Here is an 18,351-nt window from a genome sequence, read left to right as displayed (position 1 = left end):
AAAGTATTTTAGGTACAGGGTAACATTGTCTGAGTTAGGAATAGCATACTGAAAACCAGCTTAGGGATATGATAGCAATCCATAGGCATTTTGGGGTCAGAAGCAAATAACTTACCACATCATGAGGAAAGCTGATACATTGCTCTTTCACCCAGCAATGCAGAAAAGGAACAGGGATGAAACAGAAAAGAATGATGAGGAATACAACACCACTGATTACTCCCTGGGATTCTGGGCTGCAAGACAAATAAGCAGAAATTTAACAGGAATGCAACTGAACAAAAGTCACTCTTTAACAAGTAGTTTTGAACAGAGGCATCCAAGCAGGAGTTAAAATTTTATAGCATTACCAGGCTGGCTGTATGATTGAGAAGCAAGCTGAAAGCATATTACTTTGCAAATTATTGCAGTGTTTATATCCTTTGATACGACAGCTTAGTTTATTAACCCAAAAAAGTCCTAATGCCTTCAGTGGTGTGCAAAGTTAACATTACATCAATAACGTTAGCCAATGAAAAGTGTCAACTGTGGTTCACAGGCTGAAGTAACATGTCAGAATTAGAAAGTTTTAAGTTTAAGTCCCACTTTGGAGAGCTGAGCAAAATCTCTAAGATTCGACTGCAGTACTGACTGAGTGCTGCACTGTTAAAGCTGCCATCTTTCAGGTGTGTTATTAAAATGAGGCCCTGTTTCTTTTTCAGATAGATGTAAATTATCCTACAGAACTGATGCGAAAAAGGACAAGAGAGTTCTCTACAGTGCATGGAATAATACTTACCTCTGCACATTAAATCAGAACATCTGCTCACTGTTTAGTAAGCAGCCTGACATTTTTCCTATATGTAGATCTGGGTGTTCAGGCCCATGGTACCCTGAAGTTGGCAATGCAGGTCAATAGAGTGGTCAAGAAAGCATACAGCATGCTTTCCTTCATTGGACTGGCTACTGAGTACAAGAGTTGGCAGGCCATGTTCAGTTTATAAGACCTTGGTTTGGCCACATTTGGAATACTGCATATAGTTCTGGTCGCCACATTACCAAAAGGATGTGGATACTTTGGAGACGGTGCAGAGGAGGTTCACCGGGACATTGCCAAGTACGGAGGGCACTAGCTACGAAGAGAGGTTGAGTCGATTAGGATTATTTTCATTAGAAAGACAGAGGTTGGGGGGGGGGGGGGGGGGGGGGGACTTGATTGAGGTCTACAAAATCATGAGGCATAGACAGGGTAGACAGCAAGAAGCTTTTTCCCAGAGTGGGGAACTCATTTACTAGGGATCACAAGTTCAAGATGAAAGGGGAAAAGTTTAAGGGAGATGTGCGTGGCAAGTTTTTTTTGCAGAGGGCAGTGGGTGCCTGAAAGACGTTGCCAGCAGAGTGGTAGAGGTGGACACGATAACGTCATTTAAAGATTTATCTAGACAGATACATGAATGGGCAGGGAGCAGAGGGATACAGATCCTTAGAAAATAGGCAGCAGGTTTAGATAGAGAATCTGGATTAGCGTGGGCTTGGAAGGCCGAAGGGCTTGTTCCTGTGGTGTAATGTTCGTTGTTCTACATTACAACAGTGAATACACTTAAAAACTATTTCATTGGCAAAGAGCATTTTTGACCATCACAAGATAATTAAAGTCACTCTATAAATGCAAGTCCTTCCTTTCCACTCTCATCAGGACAAATTGACACTCCCTGTTTTAGTTACATGTATTTCAATACTGGCAAGTTTATTGAGGCATGGGGGTATGAAATAGGGCCGGTTAGTTACCTTGGCTATATGGCTAGTATGTGGATCAGAGCAACACCAGCTACAGGGAGCTCAATCCCTACCTTGGCGGAGGTAAACCTGGGACACACCTTGTTCTGGCCCAGTGTAAAATTACAATACAAAGGCGATTCTTTAATCCTCAAATCGAGGATGCTACTTAAAAGTAATAGTCAGGCACGAAATGGATTACTTACATTTGTGTATTATAATTCATGAGATGTGTTTAGAAACATAATGTTCAGCAATCAGATGTCTAGACATACAAAATTTGTAGCACCCAACCAATAAATTTCTGATCATTTTGAAACAGACTGATCAACTACCAAGGAAATTCAACTTTTACATGAGTTTGGTAGGACCAAATTTTGAGTTAAAATGGAGGGGTTGACTTTTGCACATGTAAAATCTTTGGAGGTCTGAAATCCCACCTCATTTATTATCTTGCTAATGCACAGTTGCCTCATAGAAACTGCTCCTGCCAAAGTTTGGATACTTTAGCGAGAAGTGGAAATGACATTAACTAATATTTACATTCACGCAGTATATTAAAGTGGGCTCAGCTTGAAAATTATTTCATTTGCTGTAAACTCTTTGAAGCTTCTGCTGGTCATGAAAAGCCTGATATAAATGAAAGCTAACTTACCCAGCAACGAAGTACTAATTACTCAAAGATCAGCACCACCAGATGAGAGACGGAGTTCATGGACCTGACATCAGAATCCCAAAGCAACCACTCAACTAGAACTTAGTCAAGGGGGAGATTTCAGGAGGATAGTGGGGAAACATTTTAGGGATGCCCTCAAAGCATAATTGAAGACGTCAAACAAACATACCTGTGGATTCATGGATGACCTGAGCTTACGATCAACCAAAATATAGGTTTATCCGGGAAAGTACCAAACAGATTAAGACTTTATTGAATTGGTTTCAGGCTATTGGATAGTGCGCACAAACCACCAAATAACCCATTTCACCAACCCCTCAATCAACACCACACAGAAGAGTCCACAGATAACATGAGTGACTTTTCTGCTATCTCAAAACCTGTTGAACTGCAGTAGTGGCAAGTCATATTCAATCCAGAGGGACTACTTATGAAGGAAACAGCAATATGAATGGGAATCTCTCTTTCTTCTTCATTCTCTTGGCACAGACACTCTCAGAATATTAGTCATACAGTCATAGAGATGTACAGCACAGAAACAGACCCTTCGGTCCAACCCGTGCATGCCAACCAGATATCCCAACCCAATCTAGTCCCACCTATCAGCACCCGGCCCATATCCCTCCAAACCCTTCCTATTCATATACCCATCCAAATGCCTCTTGAATGTTGCAATTGTACCAGCCTCCACAACATCCTCTAGCAGCTCATTCCATTCATGTTCCACCCTCTGTGTGAAAAAGCTGCCCCGTAGGTCTCTTTTATATCTTTCCCCTCTCACCCTAAACCTATGTCATCTAGTTCTGGACTTCTCCCACCCCAGGGAAAGACTTTGCCTATTTATCCTATCCATGCCCCTCATAACTTTATAAACCTCTATAAGGTCACCCCTCAGCCTGCAACACTCCAGGGAAAATAGCCCCAGCCTGTTCAGCTTCTCCCTATAGCTCAAATCCTCCAACCCTGGCAACATCCTAGTCAATCTTTTCTGAACCCTTTCAAGTTTCACAACATCTTTCAGATAGGAAGGAGACCAGAATTGCACACAATATTCCAACAGTGGCCTAACCAATGTCCTGTACAGCCGCAACATGACCTCCCAACTCCTGTACTCAGTACTCTGACCAATAAAGGAAAGCATACCAAACACCGCCTTCACTTTCCTATCTATCTGTGACTCCACTTACAAGGAGCTATGAACCTGCACTCCAAGATCTCTTTGTTCAATAACAGTCTCTGGGACTTTACCATTAAGTGTATAAGTTCTGCTAAGATTTGCTTTCCCAAAATGCAGCACCTCACATTTATCTAAATTAAACTCATCTGCCATTTCTCAACCCATTGCCCATCTGATCAAGATCCTGTTGTAATCTGAGGTAACCCTCTTTGCTGTCCACTACACCTCCAATTTTGGCGTCACCAGCAAACTTACTAACTGTACCTCTTATGCTCGTATCCAAATAATTTATGTAAATGATGAAAAGTAGAGGACCCAGCACCGATGCTTGTGGCACTCCACTGGTCACAAGCCTCCAGTCGGAAAAACAACCCACCACCACCACCCTCTGTCTTCTACCTTTGAGCCAGTTCTGTATCCAAATGGCTAGTTCTCCCTGTATTCCGTGAGATCTAACCTTGCTAACCAGTCTCCCATGGGGAACCTTGTCGAACGCCTTACTGAAGATATAGATCACATCTACTGCTCTGCTCTCATCAATCCTCTTTGTTACTTTTTCAAAAAACCCAATCAAGTTTGTGAACATGATTTACCATGCATAAAGCCATGTTGACTATCCCTAATCAGTCCTTGCTTTTCCAAATATATGGATATCCTGCCCCTCAGGATTCTCTCCAACAACTTGCCCACCACCGACATCAGGCTCACTGGTATTATGGTGACGTCACTTCCGCCCCCATCGACCATGCAGCCTCCGCGATCGCCGCCCAGACAACCGCCTCCACGATCGCCAGGAAGACCATCGCTGACAGATTTGTGGCCTCCGCGGGGTCCACGGCTATCGGGAACAACACCGTTTCTGCCGTCGCTACAGCCACTTCCGCCCCTGGGGTTGCCGTCACCGCAGCCACTTCCGCCCCCAGTGCCATCACTCACATGCACAACGACCACGCTGCATGCGTCTCCGCCCCCACGCCGATCTCCGTCCGCACGCCTAACCCCGCTCCCACTCCTATCTCCACCCGCACGCCTAACCCCACCCTCACTCCGATCTCCGTCCCCAAGCCGAACCCCACCCCCACTCCGTCCCTGCCCCGATTCCCGACCCCAAGCCTAACCCTGTCCCCACTCCCAGCTCCAGCCCCACACCAGGACCTAGCTCCTAGCCCTGCCGTATTTTTACCATCCCTCCAGAACTACCCCCTCTCTGAGGATGAAAGATCAGTCCTCAGTAGAGGCCTCACCTTCATTCCCCTACGCTCTCTGATTAACGAGTTCAACACACGGCGAGACATCGAACAATTCTTCCGCCGTCTTCGCCTCCGTGCCAGGAATCTCGCCAACCCTCTGACAACCCCTTCGCCCATCTCCAACACACCCCGTGGACACCCCGTGCTGGCCTCTTACCTGCCCTCTATCTCTTCATAGCCAACTGCTGCCATGACATTAACCGCCTCAACCTCTCCACCCCTCTCACCCACTCCAACCTCTCACCCTTGGAACGTACAGCCCTCCACTCCCTCTGTTCCAACCCCGACCTCACTATCAAACTGGCAGACAAGGGAGGTGCGTTGGTAGTTTGGCACACCGATCTTTACACCGCTGAGGCTAAACGCCAGCTCGCGGACACCTCCTCCTTCTGCCCCCTTGACCATGACCCCACCTCCCACCACCAAACCATCATCTCCCAGACCATCCATAACCTCATCTCCTCAGGAGATCTCCCATCCACCGCCTCCAACCTCATAGTCCCACAACCCCGCACCGCCCATTTCTACCTCCTGCCCAAAATCCACAAACCTGGCTGCCCCGGCCGACCCATTGTCTCAGCCTGCTCCTGCCCCACCAAAGTCATCTCTGCATACCTCGTCACGGTCCTGTCCCCCTTTGTCCAAGAACTCCCCACCTACATTCGGGACACCACCCACGCCCTCCACCTCCATGATTTTCGCTTCCCTGGTCTCCAACGCCTTATCTTCACCATGGACATCCAGTCCCTGTACACCTCCATCCCCCATCACGAAGGACTCAAAGCCCTCCGCTTCTACCTTTCCTGCCGTACCAACCCGCATTCGACTGACTGAACTGGTCCTCACTCTGAACAACTTCTCTTTCCAATCCTCCCACTTCCTCCAAACCAAAGGAGTAGCCATGGGCACCCGCATGGGCCCCTGCTATGCCTGCCTCTTCGTCGGATATGTGGAACAGTCCATCTTCCGCAGCTACACTGGCACCACCCCCCACCTTTTCCTCCGCTACATCGATGACTGTATTGGTGCTGCCTCGTGGTCCCACGAGGAGGTTGAACAGTTCATCCACTTTCCTAACACCTTCCACCCTGACCTCAAATTTACCTGGACCGTCTCAGACTCCTCCCTCCCCTTCCTAGACCTCTCCATTTCTATCTCAGGCAACTGAATCAACACGGACATTTACTACAAACCGACTGATTCCCACAGCTACCTAGATTACACCTCCTCCCACCCTGTAAAAACGCCATCCCATATTCCCAATTCCTTTGTCTCCGCCGCATCTGCTCCCAGAAGAATCAGTTCCAATACCAAACAACCCAGATGGCCTCCTCCTTCAAAGACCGCAATAGCCCCCCAGACATGGTCGACGATGCTCTCCACCGCATCTCCTCCACTTCCCGCTCCTCCGCCCTTGAGCCCCGCCCCTCCAACCGCCACCAGGACAGAACCCCACTGGTCCTCACCTACCACCCCACCAACCTCCATGTACAGTGTATCATCCGTCGCCATTTCTGCCACCTCCAAACGGACCCCACCACCAGGGATATATTTCTCTCCCCTCCCCTATCAATGTTCCGAAAAGACCACTCCCTCCGTGACTCCCTCGTCAGGTCCACACCCCCCACCAACCCCTCCACTCCTGGCACCTTCCCCTGCAACCGCAAGAAATGCAAAACTTGCGCCCACACCTCCCCCCTTACTTCCCTCCAAGGCCCCAAGAGATACTTCCATATCCGCCACAAATTCACCTGCACCTCCACACACATCATTTACTGCATCCACTGCACCTGATGTGGCCTCCTCTATATTGGGGAGACAGACTGCCTACTTGCGGAACGTTTCAGAGAACACCTCTGGGACACCCGGACCAACCAACCCAACCACCCCATGGCTCAACACTTCAACTCCACCTCCCACTCCAGCAAGGACATGCAAGTCCTTGGATTCCTCCATCGCCAGACCATAGCAACACGACGGCTGGAGGAAGAGCGCCTCATCTTCCGCCTAGGAACCCTCCAACCACAAGGGTTGAACTCAGATTTCTCCAGTTTCATTTCCCCTCCCCCACCTTGTCTTAGTCCCAACCCTCGAACTCAGCACCACCTTCCTAACCTGCAATCTTCTTCCTGACCTCTCCGCCCCCACCCCCACTCCAGCCTATCACCCTCACCTTATCTTCCAACTCCCCTCCCCCAAGTCCCTCCTCCCTACCTTTTATCTTAGCCTGCTTGGCACACTTTCCTCGTTCCTGAAGAAGGGCTCATGCCCGAAACGTCAATTCTCCTGCTCCTTGGATGCTGCTTGACCTGCTGCGCTTTTCCAGCAACACATTTTCAGCTCTGATCTCCAGCATCTGCAGTCCTCACTTTCTCCTTACTGGTGTTATACCAGTCACACTGGTAGCACGTGTTGCACAATGAAGGCATAGCGACACTGGCCCCTGGCTTTGTCAAGTCTTTTCCAGTTCAGACACTCTACCAGGTTACAACTCACCCTGGTGCCAATTATTACTGCACATGGCTGGCATGTACCGTCGATTTCGCCGCTCCTTGGATGCTGCCTGAACTGCTGTGCTCTTCCAGCACCACTAATCCAGTATGTGCTCCTCATTCCCAGCCTAAGCTTCCCTCCCCAGGCTAAGCGTCCACTTCCTGAATCTCCCCTTCCCCACCCCACCCACACTCAAGGCTCTATCCAAGCTCTCTCCCCATCGTCCCAGAGTCTTACCTCTCCTTCCCCAGGTTTTACCCCAAGGATTAACACCCCCCCAGACTGTCTGTCTGTCTCTCTTCCCCCCACCCCCTCAGGGTTCCACCCCCCAGCCCCAGAGTGTGTCTCCCCAGAGTGTGTCTCCCCCACCTCCTCCAGGGTTAACCCTCCCCAGACTGTCTCCCTTAAGAATGTCCCTCCCCTCCTAGTGGGTTTGTCCTCCTCACCCTTCCCCCTCCCCTCCCCTCCCCCTAGTGGGTTTCTCCCCTTCTTCCCACCCCCCCAGTGGATTTAGATTACTTACAGTGTGGAAACAGGCCTTTCGGCCCAACAAGACCACACCGACCCGCCAAAGCGCAACCACCCCCCACCCCAGACCCCTACACTTACCCCTTCACCTAACACTACGGGCAATTTATCATGGCCAATTCACCTGACCTACACATCTTTGCAGACATGGGAAGAATGTGCAAACTCCACTCAGAGAGTCGCCTGAGGCAGGAATTGAACCCGGGTCTCTGGCGCTGTGAGGCAGCAGTGCTAACCACTGTGCCACCCACTCCCCAGTGGGTTTATCCCCAACCCTCCTCCCCCAACAGGGTGTCCCCCTCCCCAACAGGGTGTCCCTCTTCCTTCCCCCCCCCCAAATCAGGGTGTTCCTTCCTCTCCCCCCCCCCCCCCCCCCCCCCCCAAATCAGGGTGTTCCTTCCCCCCCCCCCAAATCAGGGTGTTCCTTCCTTCCCCCCCCCCCCCCAAATCAGGGTGTTCCTTCCTTCCCCCCCCCCAAATCAGGGTGTTCCTTCCTCCCCCCAAATCAGGGTGTTCCTTCCTCCCCCCAATCAGGGTGTTCCTTCCTTTCCCCCCCCCCCCCCCCCAAATCAGGGTGTTCCTTCCTCCCCCCCCAAATCAGGGTGTTCCTTCCTCCCCCCCCCAAATCAGGGTGTTCCTTCCTCCCCCCCCCCCCCCCAAATCAGGGTGTTCCTTCCTCTCCTCCCCCCCCCCAAATCAGGGTGTTCCTTCCTCTCCTCCCCCCCCCCAAATCAGGGTGTTCCTTCCTTTCCCCCCCCCCCCAAAATCAGGGTGTTCCTTCCTTCCCCCCCCAAAATCAGGGTGTTCCTTCCTTCCCCCCCCCCAAAATCAGGGTGTTCCTTCCTTCCCCCCCCCCAAAATCAGGGTGTTCCTTCCTTCCCCCCCCCCAAAATCAGGGTGTTCCTTCCTTTCTCCCCCCCCCCCCCAAATCAGGGTGTTCCTTCCTCCCCCCCCCCCCAAATCAGGGTGTTCCTTCCTCCCCCCCCCCCCAAATCAGGGTGTTCCTTCCTCCCCCCCCCCCCCAAATCAGGGTGTTCCTTCCTTCCTCCCCCCCCCCCAAATCAGGGTGTTCCTTCCTTCCTTCCCCCCCCCCCCAAATCAGGGTGTTCCTTCCTTCCTCCCCCCCCCAAAATCAGGGTGTTCCTTCCTCCCCCCCCCCCAAATCAGGGTGTTCCTTCCTCCCCCCCCCCCCCAAATCAGGGTGTTCCTTCCTCCCCCCCCCCCCCAAATCAGGGTGTTCCTTCCTCCCCCCCCCCCCAAATCAGGGTGTTCCTTCCTCCCCCCTCCCCCCCCCCCCCCCCCCAAATCAGGGTGTTCCTTCCTCCCCCCCCCCCCCCCAAATCAGGGTGTTCCTTCCTCCCCCCCCCCCCCAAATCAGGGTGTTCCTTCCTCCCCCCCCCCAAATCAGGGTGTTCCTTCCTCCCCCCCCCCCCCCCCCCCACAAATCAGGGTGTTCCTTCCTCCCCCTCCCCCCCCCCCCCCCCCCCAAATCAGGGTGTTCCTTCCTCCCCCCCCCCCAAATCAGGGTGTTCCTTCCTCCCCCCCCCCCCCCCCCCAAATCAGGGTGTTCCTTCCTCCCCCCCCCCCCCCCCAAATCAGGGTGTTCCTTCCTCCTCCCCCCCCCCCCCCCCCCCCCAAATCAGGGTGTTCCTTCCTCCTCCCCCCCCCCCCAAATCAGGGTGTTCCTTCCTCCTCCCTCCCCCCCCCCCCCAAATCAGGGTGTTCCTTCCTCCCCCCCCCCCCCCCCAAATCAGGGTGTTCCTTCCTCCCCCCAAATCAGGGTGTTCCTTCCTCCCCCCCCCCCCCCCAAATCAGGGTGTTCCTTCCTCCCCCCCCCAAATCAGGGTGTTCCTTCCTCCCCCCCAAATCAGGGTGTTCCTTCCTCCCCCCCCCCCCCCAAATCAGGGTGTTCCTTCCTCCCCCCAAATCAGGGTGTTCCTTCCTCCCCCCCCCCCCCAAATCAGGGTGTTCCTTCCTCCCCCCCCCAAATCAGGGTGTTCCTTCCTCCCCCCCAAATCAGGGTGTTCCTTCCTCCCCCCCCCCCCCCAAATCAGGGTGTTCCTTCCTCCTCCCCCCCCCCCCCCCCCCCAAATCAGGGTGTTCCTTCCTCCTCCCCCCCCCCCCAAATCAGGGTGTTCCTTCCTCCTCCCTCCCCCCCCCCCCCAAATCAGGGTGTTCCTTCCTCCCCCCCCCCCCCAAATCAGGGTGTTCCTTCCTCCCCCCAAATCAGGGTGTTCCTTCCTCCTCCCCCCCCCCCCCCCCCCCAAATCAGGGTGTTCCTTCCTCCTCCCCCCCCCCCCAAATCAGGGTGTTCCTTCCTCCTCCCTCCCCCCCCCCCCCAAATCAGGGTGTTCCTTCCTCCCCCCCCCCCCCAAATCAGGGTGTTCCTTCCTCCCCCCAAATCAGGGTGTTCCTTCCTCCCCCCCCCCCCCCAAATCAGGGTGTTCCTTCCTCCCCCCCCCCAAATCAGGGTGTTCCTTCCTCCCCCCCCCCCCCCCCCCACAAATCAGGGTGTTCCTTCCTCCCCCTCCCCCCCCCCCCCCCCCCCCCCCAAATCAGGGTGTTCCTTCCTCCCCCCCCCCCCCCCCCAAATCAGGGTGTTCCTTCCTCCCCCCCCCCCCCCCCCCAAATCAGGGTGTTCCTTCCTCCCCCCCCCCCCCCCCCCCCCCCCAAATCAGGGTGTTCCTTCCTCCCCCCCCCCCCCCCCAAATCAGGGTGTTCCTTCCTCCCCCCCCCCCCCCCCAAATCAGGGTGTTCCTTCCTCCCCCCCCCCCCCCCCAAATCAGGGTGTTCCTTCCTCCTCCCCCCCCCCCCCCCCCCCCCAAATCAGGGTGTTCCTTCCTCCTCCCCCCCCCCCCAAATCAGGGTGTTCCTTCCTCCTCCCTCCCCCCCCCCCCCAAATCAGGGTGTTCCTTCCTCCCCCCCCCCCCAAATCAGGGTGTTCCTTCCTCCCCCCAAATCAGGGTGTTCCTTCCTCCCCCCCCCCCCCCCAAATCAGGGTGTTCCTTCCTCCCCCCCCCAAATCAGGGTGTTCCTTCCTCCCCCCCAAATCAGGGTGTTCCTTCCTCCCCCCCCCCCCCCAAATCAGGGTGTTCCTTCCTCCCCCCAAATCAGGGTGTTCCTTCCTCCCCCCCCCCCCAAATCAGGGTGTTCCTTCCTCCCCCCCCCAATCAGAGTGTTCCCCCCCCCCCCGGGCTCACTCACATTTGCTGTTTGGAGGTTTTGTTGAGGTCGATCCCATAGAGTCTGGCGGCGATGAAGTGCTCCCTGAAGGCGGGGATGAGGATGAGGGTTCCCAGGAAGCCCAGGAACGAGCAGCTCAGGTTGATGAGCAGGGGGAGTGTGGGCAGGGCCGACATCGGGTGGGCGGCCGGGGGGAATCAAACAATAACCAGAGAAAACGCGGCAAACCGAATGAAGTCAGCCCCCACGGCACGGAAACAAACTCGGGGTCTGCAGGTGACATTCGCACACCGTGCGAGGAGAGTCCGTGTCACCGCGTGAAGAGGTAGCGTTCTCCCAGTTTCATTCCCCACAACGTCCGGGACCGGGTCCGCAATCAAGCCCCAGGTCGGACTAGGCCTCAAAGAGCGAGCGCGCGTGCGCTATCAGTTGCACATGCGCACTCGCACCACGCGGCGCCATGCATGCTGGGAGTTGTAGTCACTTCCCTCTTCCACCAGGTGAGTTGGTCTCTGATTTATTATTGTCACATGTGCTGAGATACAGTGAAAAGTATTGTTTTGCGTGCTATCCAGAAAATCGTACATGAGATAAGTACATCAAAGTAATAGAACAGAATGCAGAATATAGTGTTACAGCTACAGTGAAGGCTTACAGAAATTCTAACTTGAATATATGAGGGGTCTGTTCATAAGTGTGATAACCGCGCAAAAGAAACTGTTCTGAACTTTGTTGGTATGTGTTTTCATACTCTAGTATCTCCTGGCAGATGGAAGAGTGTTTATCCGAGGTGAGAGGGGGTTTTGGTTACATTGGCCGCTGTCCCAAGGCGGTGGAAAATGTAGACATAGTGGAAGAAAGGCTGGTGGGGAAGGGGGCAAGGAGTAAACAATAGGTAGAGATAGAGCTCAAAGAGAGAGAAAGAGACACAGACACTTGGACAGACAAAGGAGTGATTAACGATCAGGATAGGAGAGTGAATAGTATTGATGGGAACTGTTAATTGTTAAAAAGGGGTTGTGTGTAACAGTAGACTATGTTAGAACAAGTACTGGATTAGTGGTGCTGGAAGAGCACAGCAGTTCAGGCAGCATCCAACGAGCAGCGAAATCAACGTTTCGGGCAAAAGCCCTTCATCAGGAATAAAGGCAGTGAGCCTGAAGCATGGAGAGATAAGCTAGAGGAGGGTGGGGGTGGGGAGAGAGTAGCACAGAGTACAATGGGTGAGTGGGGGAGGAGATGAAGGTGATAGGTCAAGGAGGAGAGGGTGGAGTGGATAGGTGGAAAAGAAGATAGGCAGGTCGGACAAGTTAAGGAGTTAGTAACTGAGCTGCAAGTTTGAAGCAAATGTGGCTGTGGTACCGAGTTTGTTTCAGGACATGGTTGAAGAGCTTCAGAGCAGAGGAAATGACCTGGGAGTTGCAGTGGGAGAGGGACTCCCTGAGATTCTTGTAGAGAGAGGAGGAAAACTTCTTCAAGGCAGGCATCCTTGCAAGAGGATTCGCAGTAGGGTTAAAATCAAAGCGCTCGCTCTTTGAGGCCTAGTCCGACCTGGGGCTTGATTGCGGACCCGGTCCCGGACGTTGTGGGGAATGAAACTGGGAGAATACACGGTATAGGTGATTTTCTTCTGCTCTGCATAGTTCCTCTGTGCTGCTGTGTGTGGTTGCTCATTGGAATAATGTTCTGATACAGCTTCATTTGTGGATGTTGGGGTGATTGCTTCTGTAGTTCAATATTTGGTCTGTATGTGTTGTTTTCCTATAGACACTGGTTTGAATTTCCCCATTAGGTAAAAACAATGACTGCAGATGCTGAAAATCAAATACTGGATTAGTGGTGCTGGAAGAGCACAGCAGTTCAGGCAGCATCCAACGAGCAGCGAAATCAACGTTTCGGGCAAAAGCCCTTCATCAGGAATAAAGGCAGTGAGCCTGAAGCATGGAGAGATAAGCTAGAGGAGGGTGGGGGTGGGGAGAGAGTAGCACAGAGTACAATGGGTGAGTGGGGGAGGAGATGAAGGTTAGAACAAGGCCTGGGTTGTGGAGGTTAGGTGAAAGTGGGTACTGCAGATGCTGGAGATTAGAGTCAGGATTAGAGTGGTGCTGGAAAAGCATAGCAGGTGAGGCAGCATCCAAGATACAGGAAAATCGATGTTTCAGGCAAAAGCCCTTCATCAGGAAGGTTAATGTCAGGTCATGGGAGAAGCTGAAGCCCTAAAGTTATTGAATTTGATAGTGTCCAGGAGGCTGTCAAGTTCCAAAGTGGAAAATGTGGTTAGCGAGTTTTGAGAAGATTTGTAGCTCAGGTTGAGGTTCTGGAGGTAGGTTTGCTCGCATAGCTGGAAGGTTCATTTCCAGACATTTTGTCACCCTACTAGGTAAGATCTTCAGTGGGCCTCCAAGCAAAGCACACTTGATAATTCCTGCTTTCTATTTATATGTTTGGGTTGATGATGTCATTTCCTGTGGTGATGTCATTTCCTGTTCTTTTTCTCAGGGGGTGGTAGATAGGTCTAACTCGATGTGTTTGTTGATGGATTTCCGGTTGGAATGCCGTGCTTCTAAGAATTCTTGTGCGTGTCTCTGTTAGGTTTATCTGAGAATGGATGTGTTTTCCCAGTCGAAGTGGTGTCCTTCCTGATCCGTATGTGAGGATTCTAGTGAGAGACAGTCATGTCGTTTTGTGGCACGTTGAAGTTCATGTATCCTGGTGGCTGTTTGTCCAATGTATGTTTGTTACAGTCCTTGCACGGTATTTTGTAAACGACATTAGTTTTGCTTGTTGTCTGTATAGGCTCTTTCAAGTTCATTAGCTGCTGTTTCAGTGTGTTGGTGGGTTTGTGGGCTACCATGATGTCAAGGGGTCTGAGTAGTCTGGCAGTCATTTCCGAGATGTCTTTGATGTAGGGGAGAGTGGCTAGGGTTTCTGGACATGTTTTGTCTGCTTGTTTGGGTTTGTTGCTGAGAAATCTGCGACTGTGTTCATTGGGCACCCATGCTTTTTGAATACACGGTATAGGTGATTTTCTTCTGCTCTGCATAGTTCCTCTGTGCTGCTGTGTGTGGTTGCTCATTGGAATAATGTTCTGATACAGCTTCATTTGTGGATGTTGGGGTGATTGCTTCTGTAGTTCAATATTTGGTCTGTATGTGTTGTTTTCCTATAGACACTGGTTTGAATTTCCCCATTAGGTAAAAACAATGACTGCAGATGCTGGAAACCAGATTCTGGATTAGTGGTGCAGGAAGAGCACAGCAGTTCAGGCAGCATCCAAGAGCAGTAAAATCGACGTTTCGGGAAAAAGCCCTTCATCAGGAATAAAGGCAGAGAGCCTGAAGGGTGGAGACATAAGCTAGAGGGGGGTGGGGGTGGGGGTGGGGAGAAAGTAGCATAGAGTACAATAAGTGAGTGGGGAGGGGATGAAGGTGATAGTGCGAGGGAGGGTGGAGTGGATAGGTGGAAAAGAAGGTAGGCAGGTAGGACCAGTCATGGGGACATTGCTGAGCTGGAAGTTTGGAACTGAGGTGAGGTGGGGGAAGGGGAAATGAGGAAACTGTTGAAGTCAACATTGAAGCCCTGGGGTTGAAGTGTTCCGATGCGGAAAATGAGACGTTCTTCCTCCAGGTGTCGGGAGGTGAGGGAGCGGTGGTGAAGGTGGCCCAGGGCCTCCATGTCCTTGGCAGAGTGGGAGGGGGAGTTGAAAGTTTGGGCGGTGTGGTTGATTGGTGTGGGTGTTTCAGAGATGTTCCCTAAAGCGTTCTGCTAGGAGGCGTCCAGTCTCCCCAATGTAGAGGAGACCGCATCTGGAGCAACAGATACAATAAGTGATATTAGTGGACGTGCAGGTAAAACTTTGGATGTGGAAGGCTCCTTTAGGGCCTTGGATGGAGGTGAGGGAGGAGGTTTGGGGGCAGGTTTTGCAGTTCCTGCGGTGGCAGGGGGTGCCAGGATGGGAAGGTGGGTTGTTGGGGGGGCGTGGACCTGACCAGGTAGTCGTGGAGGGAACAGTCTTTGCGGATGGTGGAAAGGGGTGGGGAGGGAAATATATCCTTGGTGGTGGGGTCTTTTTGGAGGTGGCGGAAATGTCAGTGGATGATTTGGTTTATGCGAAGGTTGGTAGGGTGGAAGGTGAGCACCATGGGCGTTCTGTCCTTGTTACGGTTGGAGGGGTGGGTCTGAGGGCGGAGGTGCGGGATGTGGACGAGATGCGTTGGAGGGCATCTTTAACCATGTGGGAAGGGAAATTGCAGTCCAAAAGAAGGAGGCCATCTAGTGTGTTCTGTGGTGGAACTGGTCCTCCTGGGAGCAGATACGGCGGAGGCGGAGGAATTGGGAATACGGGATGGCATTTTTGCAAGAGGTAGGATGGGAAGAGATGTAATCCAGGTAGCTGTGGGAGTCGGTGGGTTTGTAAAAAATGTCACTGTCAAGTCGGTCGTCACTAATGGAGATGGAGAGGTCCAGGAAGGGGAGCGAGGTGTCAGAGATAGTCCAGGTAAATTTAAGGTCAGGGTGGAATGTGTTGGTGAAGTTGATGAATTGCTCAACCTCCTCACGGGAGCACGAGGTCGCGCCAATGCAGTCATCAATGTAGCGGAGGAAGAGGTGGGGAGTGGTGCCAGTGTAATTACGGAAGATGGACTGTTCTACGTAGCCAACAAAGAGGCAGGCATAGCTGGAGCCCATACGTGCACCCATGGCTACCCCTTTGGTCTGGAGGAAGTGGGAGGATTCGAAGGAGAAATTGTTAAGGGTGAGGCCAAATGAATGAGAGTGTCGGTGGAAGGGTACTGTTGGGGACGTTGGAGAGGAACAAAACGGAGGGCTTGGAGGCCCTGGTCATGGCGGATGGAGGTGTAGAGGGATTGGATATCCATGGTGAAGATGAGGCGTTTGGGGGCAACCCCACCCTCCTCTAGCTTATCTCTCCATGCTTCAGGCTCTCTGCCTTTATTCCTGATGAAGGGCTTTTGCCCGAAACGTTGATTTTACTGCTCCTCGGATGCTGTCTGAACTGCTGTGCTCTTTCAGCACCACTAATCCAGAATGAATTTCTCCATTGTCTGTTCGCTGTAGTGTGATATCTAGGAATGGCAGTTTGTTGATGTTATCCTCCTTTTTAGTGAATTTTATGCCAGTAAAGGTATCATTGATAGTCTTGAAGATTTCCTCTAATTCTAGGACAAGCCAAACAGAGACAGGCACGAAAATTCCTAGAAACATGGCATTCCAACTGGAACTCTATCAACAAAACATTGAGTTAAACCCCATCTACCACCCCCTGAAAAAAAAGAACAGGAAATTACATCACCACAGGAAATGACATCACCAACCCAAAGAAATCCAAAATGAAAAGCAGGAATTATCAACAGTGTGTTGCCCGGAGGCCCACTGAAGATGTTACCTAGTATGGTGACGAAACGTCTGGAAATGAACCTTTCAGCTGAACGAGCAAACTTACATCCGGAAAATGAGGTGCTGTTCTTCCAGCTTGTGCTGAGCTGCACTGGAGGACTGCAGCAAGCCTGTGACAGTGATGTTGACCAGGGAACAGGATGGTGTGTTGAAATGGCAGGCAACTAGAAGCTCAGTCTTTTTTGTGGACAGAACGTAGGTGTTCTGCGAAGTGGTCACCCAGTCTATGCTTTTTCCCCCAATGTAGAGGAGACCACATTGTGAGCACTGAATGCTGCTGAGCTTTTCCGGCAATTTCAGTTTTTGTTTCTGATTTCTTGCTTCTGCAATTCTTTTGGCTTTTTATTCAGTTCGGACTACAATCACTGGAGTTTATAAGAGTGCGGGGCAATCTTAGAGAAACTTATAAAATTTTAGGATGACTCGGCAGAATAGATGTAGGAAGGGTGTTCTCAAATATGGAGTTGGGGCAGAGTTTAAGGATGTGGGGTGGATCATTTTAGACTAGATTACACTCCCTAGAGTATGGAAACAGGCCCTTCAGCCGAAAATGTCTCACTGACCCTCTGAAGAGAAACCCACCCAGACCCATTTCCCTCTGACTGATGCACCTAACACTACGGGCAATTTAGCATGACCAATTCTCCTAACCTGCACATCTTTGGACTGTGGGAGGAAACTGGAAAATCTGGAGGAAACCCACGCAGACAAGGGGAGAATGTGCAAACTCCACACAGACAGTCACCTGAGACTGGAATCGGACCCAGGGCCTTGGCGGTGTGAGGCAGCAGTGCTAACCACTGAGCCATCATGCCACCCTAAAGATGATTAAGATGAAAAATTTCTTCAGCCGGAGAGTGTGAGCCTGTGGAATTCTCTTCCACAGAAAGTAGATTAGGCTAAAACGCACTGTTTTCAAGAGTTAAGAATTCATCTAATCTCTTAAGAGTTTGAAATAGTTCTTATGGCTAAAGAGATGAAAGGTTATGGGGAGAAAGCAGGAACAGGGTATTGAGTTGGATGGTCAGCCATAATCAAATGAATACCAGGGCAGGCTCAAAGGGCCGAATGGTCTATTCCTTCTATTTTCTGTGTTTCATTGTCATTCTAGTTGGTTTATGACTGCCCCTTAGGCAAAGAAATCAGCCATCCTTACCTGTTGGAGCCAATATGTAACTCCTGACCCATAGCAATTTGGTTGATTCGTAAATGCCCTCTGAAATGGCAACAAATTCTGACTCTGCTATACAAGGATAAAAGGATTTGTGCCCTTGATCACATCCAGTTTGTAACCCAGACAAACAAAGCTGAGACCAGACAAAAGGAAAACAATCATTTGTGGCAAGAAGTCTTTGTGCGATGCACAATCTAGGTAAAAAGCAGGTAACGAAACACAAAATTGCTCATGTGAGTGCTAAAGATTGACTTTATTTGATATGATGTTCTGATTGTGACCTTGAACTTTTAGCGGGGTATTCAGAGTATCCTTCAGGTGCGACAACAAAAGCAATGTTGCAGATTACTCATTTACAACTGCACTGTATTATTATGAATTGCAATTGAAAGCAATTAAGTAATCACTGTTAATCTTATTTTAAAAGCACCTGAGGAAATTAAAATAAATCTTCAACAAAACCTGTAAGGATTCAAGTTAACTGCTGTCTCTCACTAAGTGCAAACTATTTCAATTAACTGTTTTGAAAGAGAAACTAAACACACAGAGCAGTGTTGATAATGATCCACAGCAAAAGCAGTCACACAGTTCAAAGATTTATCAATCCTCTGCAGAGGTTGCCAATACTTCTTGAGGAAAAGATGAATTAGTATATAGGAAGAACAAAATTGCTCATAATAATAACAACACTTTATAT

General features: G+C 51.1%; 1 protein-coding gene across 2 annotated transcripts in view; it reads right to left on the bottom strand.

Annotated features, from left to right (window-relative positions):
• Nucleotides 1–11,465, bottom strand: part of dpagt1 (dolichyl-phosphate (UDP-N-acetylglucosamine) N-acetylglucosaminephosphotransferase 1 (GlcNAc-1-P transferase)) — a 29,133-nt gene extending 17,668 nt beyond the window's left edge. Inside the window, exons 1-2 of one of the 2 annotated variants that reach the window (XM_072593316.1) lie at nt 11,084–11,465; nt 116–236 (exon numbers count right to left, since the gene is read on the bottom strand). In XM_072593316.1, coding sequence (XP_072449417.1) covers nt 116–236; nt 11,084–11,238 — 276 coding nt within the window. In that variant the 5' untranslated portion in view covers nt 11,239–11,465. The remainder of the gene's footprint in view (nt 1–115; nt 237–11,083) is intronic. The other variant, XM_072593315.1, reaches the window with a different exon arrangement.
• Nucleotides 11,466–18,351: the final 6,886 nt, after the last annotated feature.

Source organism: Chiloscyllium punctatum, chromosome 23, assembly GCF_047496795.1.
Source record: "Chiloscyllium punctatum isolate Juve2018m chromosome 23, sChiPun1.3, whole genome shotgun sequence".
NCBI classification, from domain to species: domain Eukaryota; kingdom Metazoa; phylum Chordata; class Chondrichthyes; order Orectolobiformes; family Hemiscylliidae; genus Chiloscyllium; species Chiloscyllium punctatum.
This window is presented reverse-complemented; position numbering and strand designations above follow the sequence as displayed.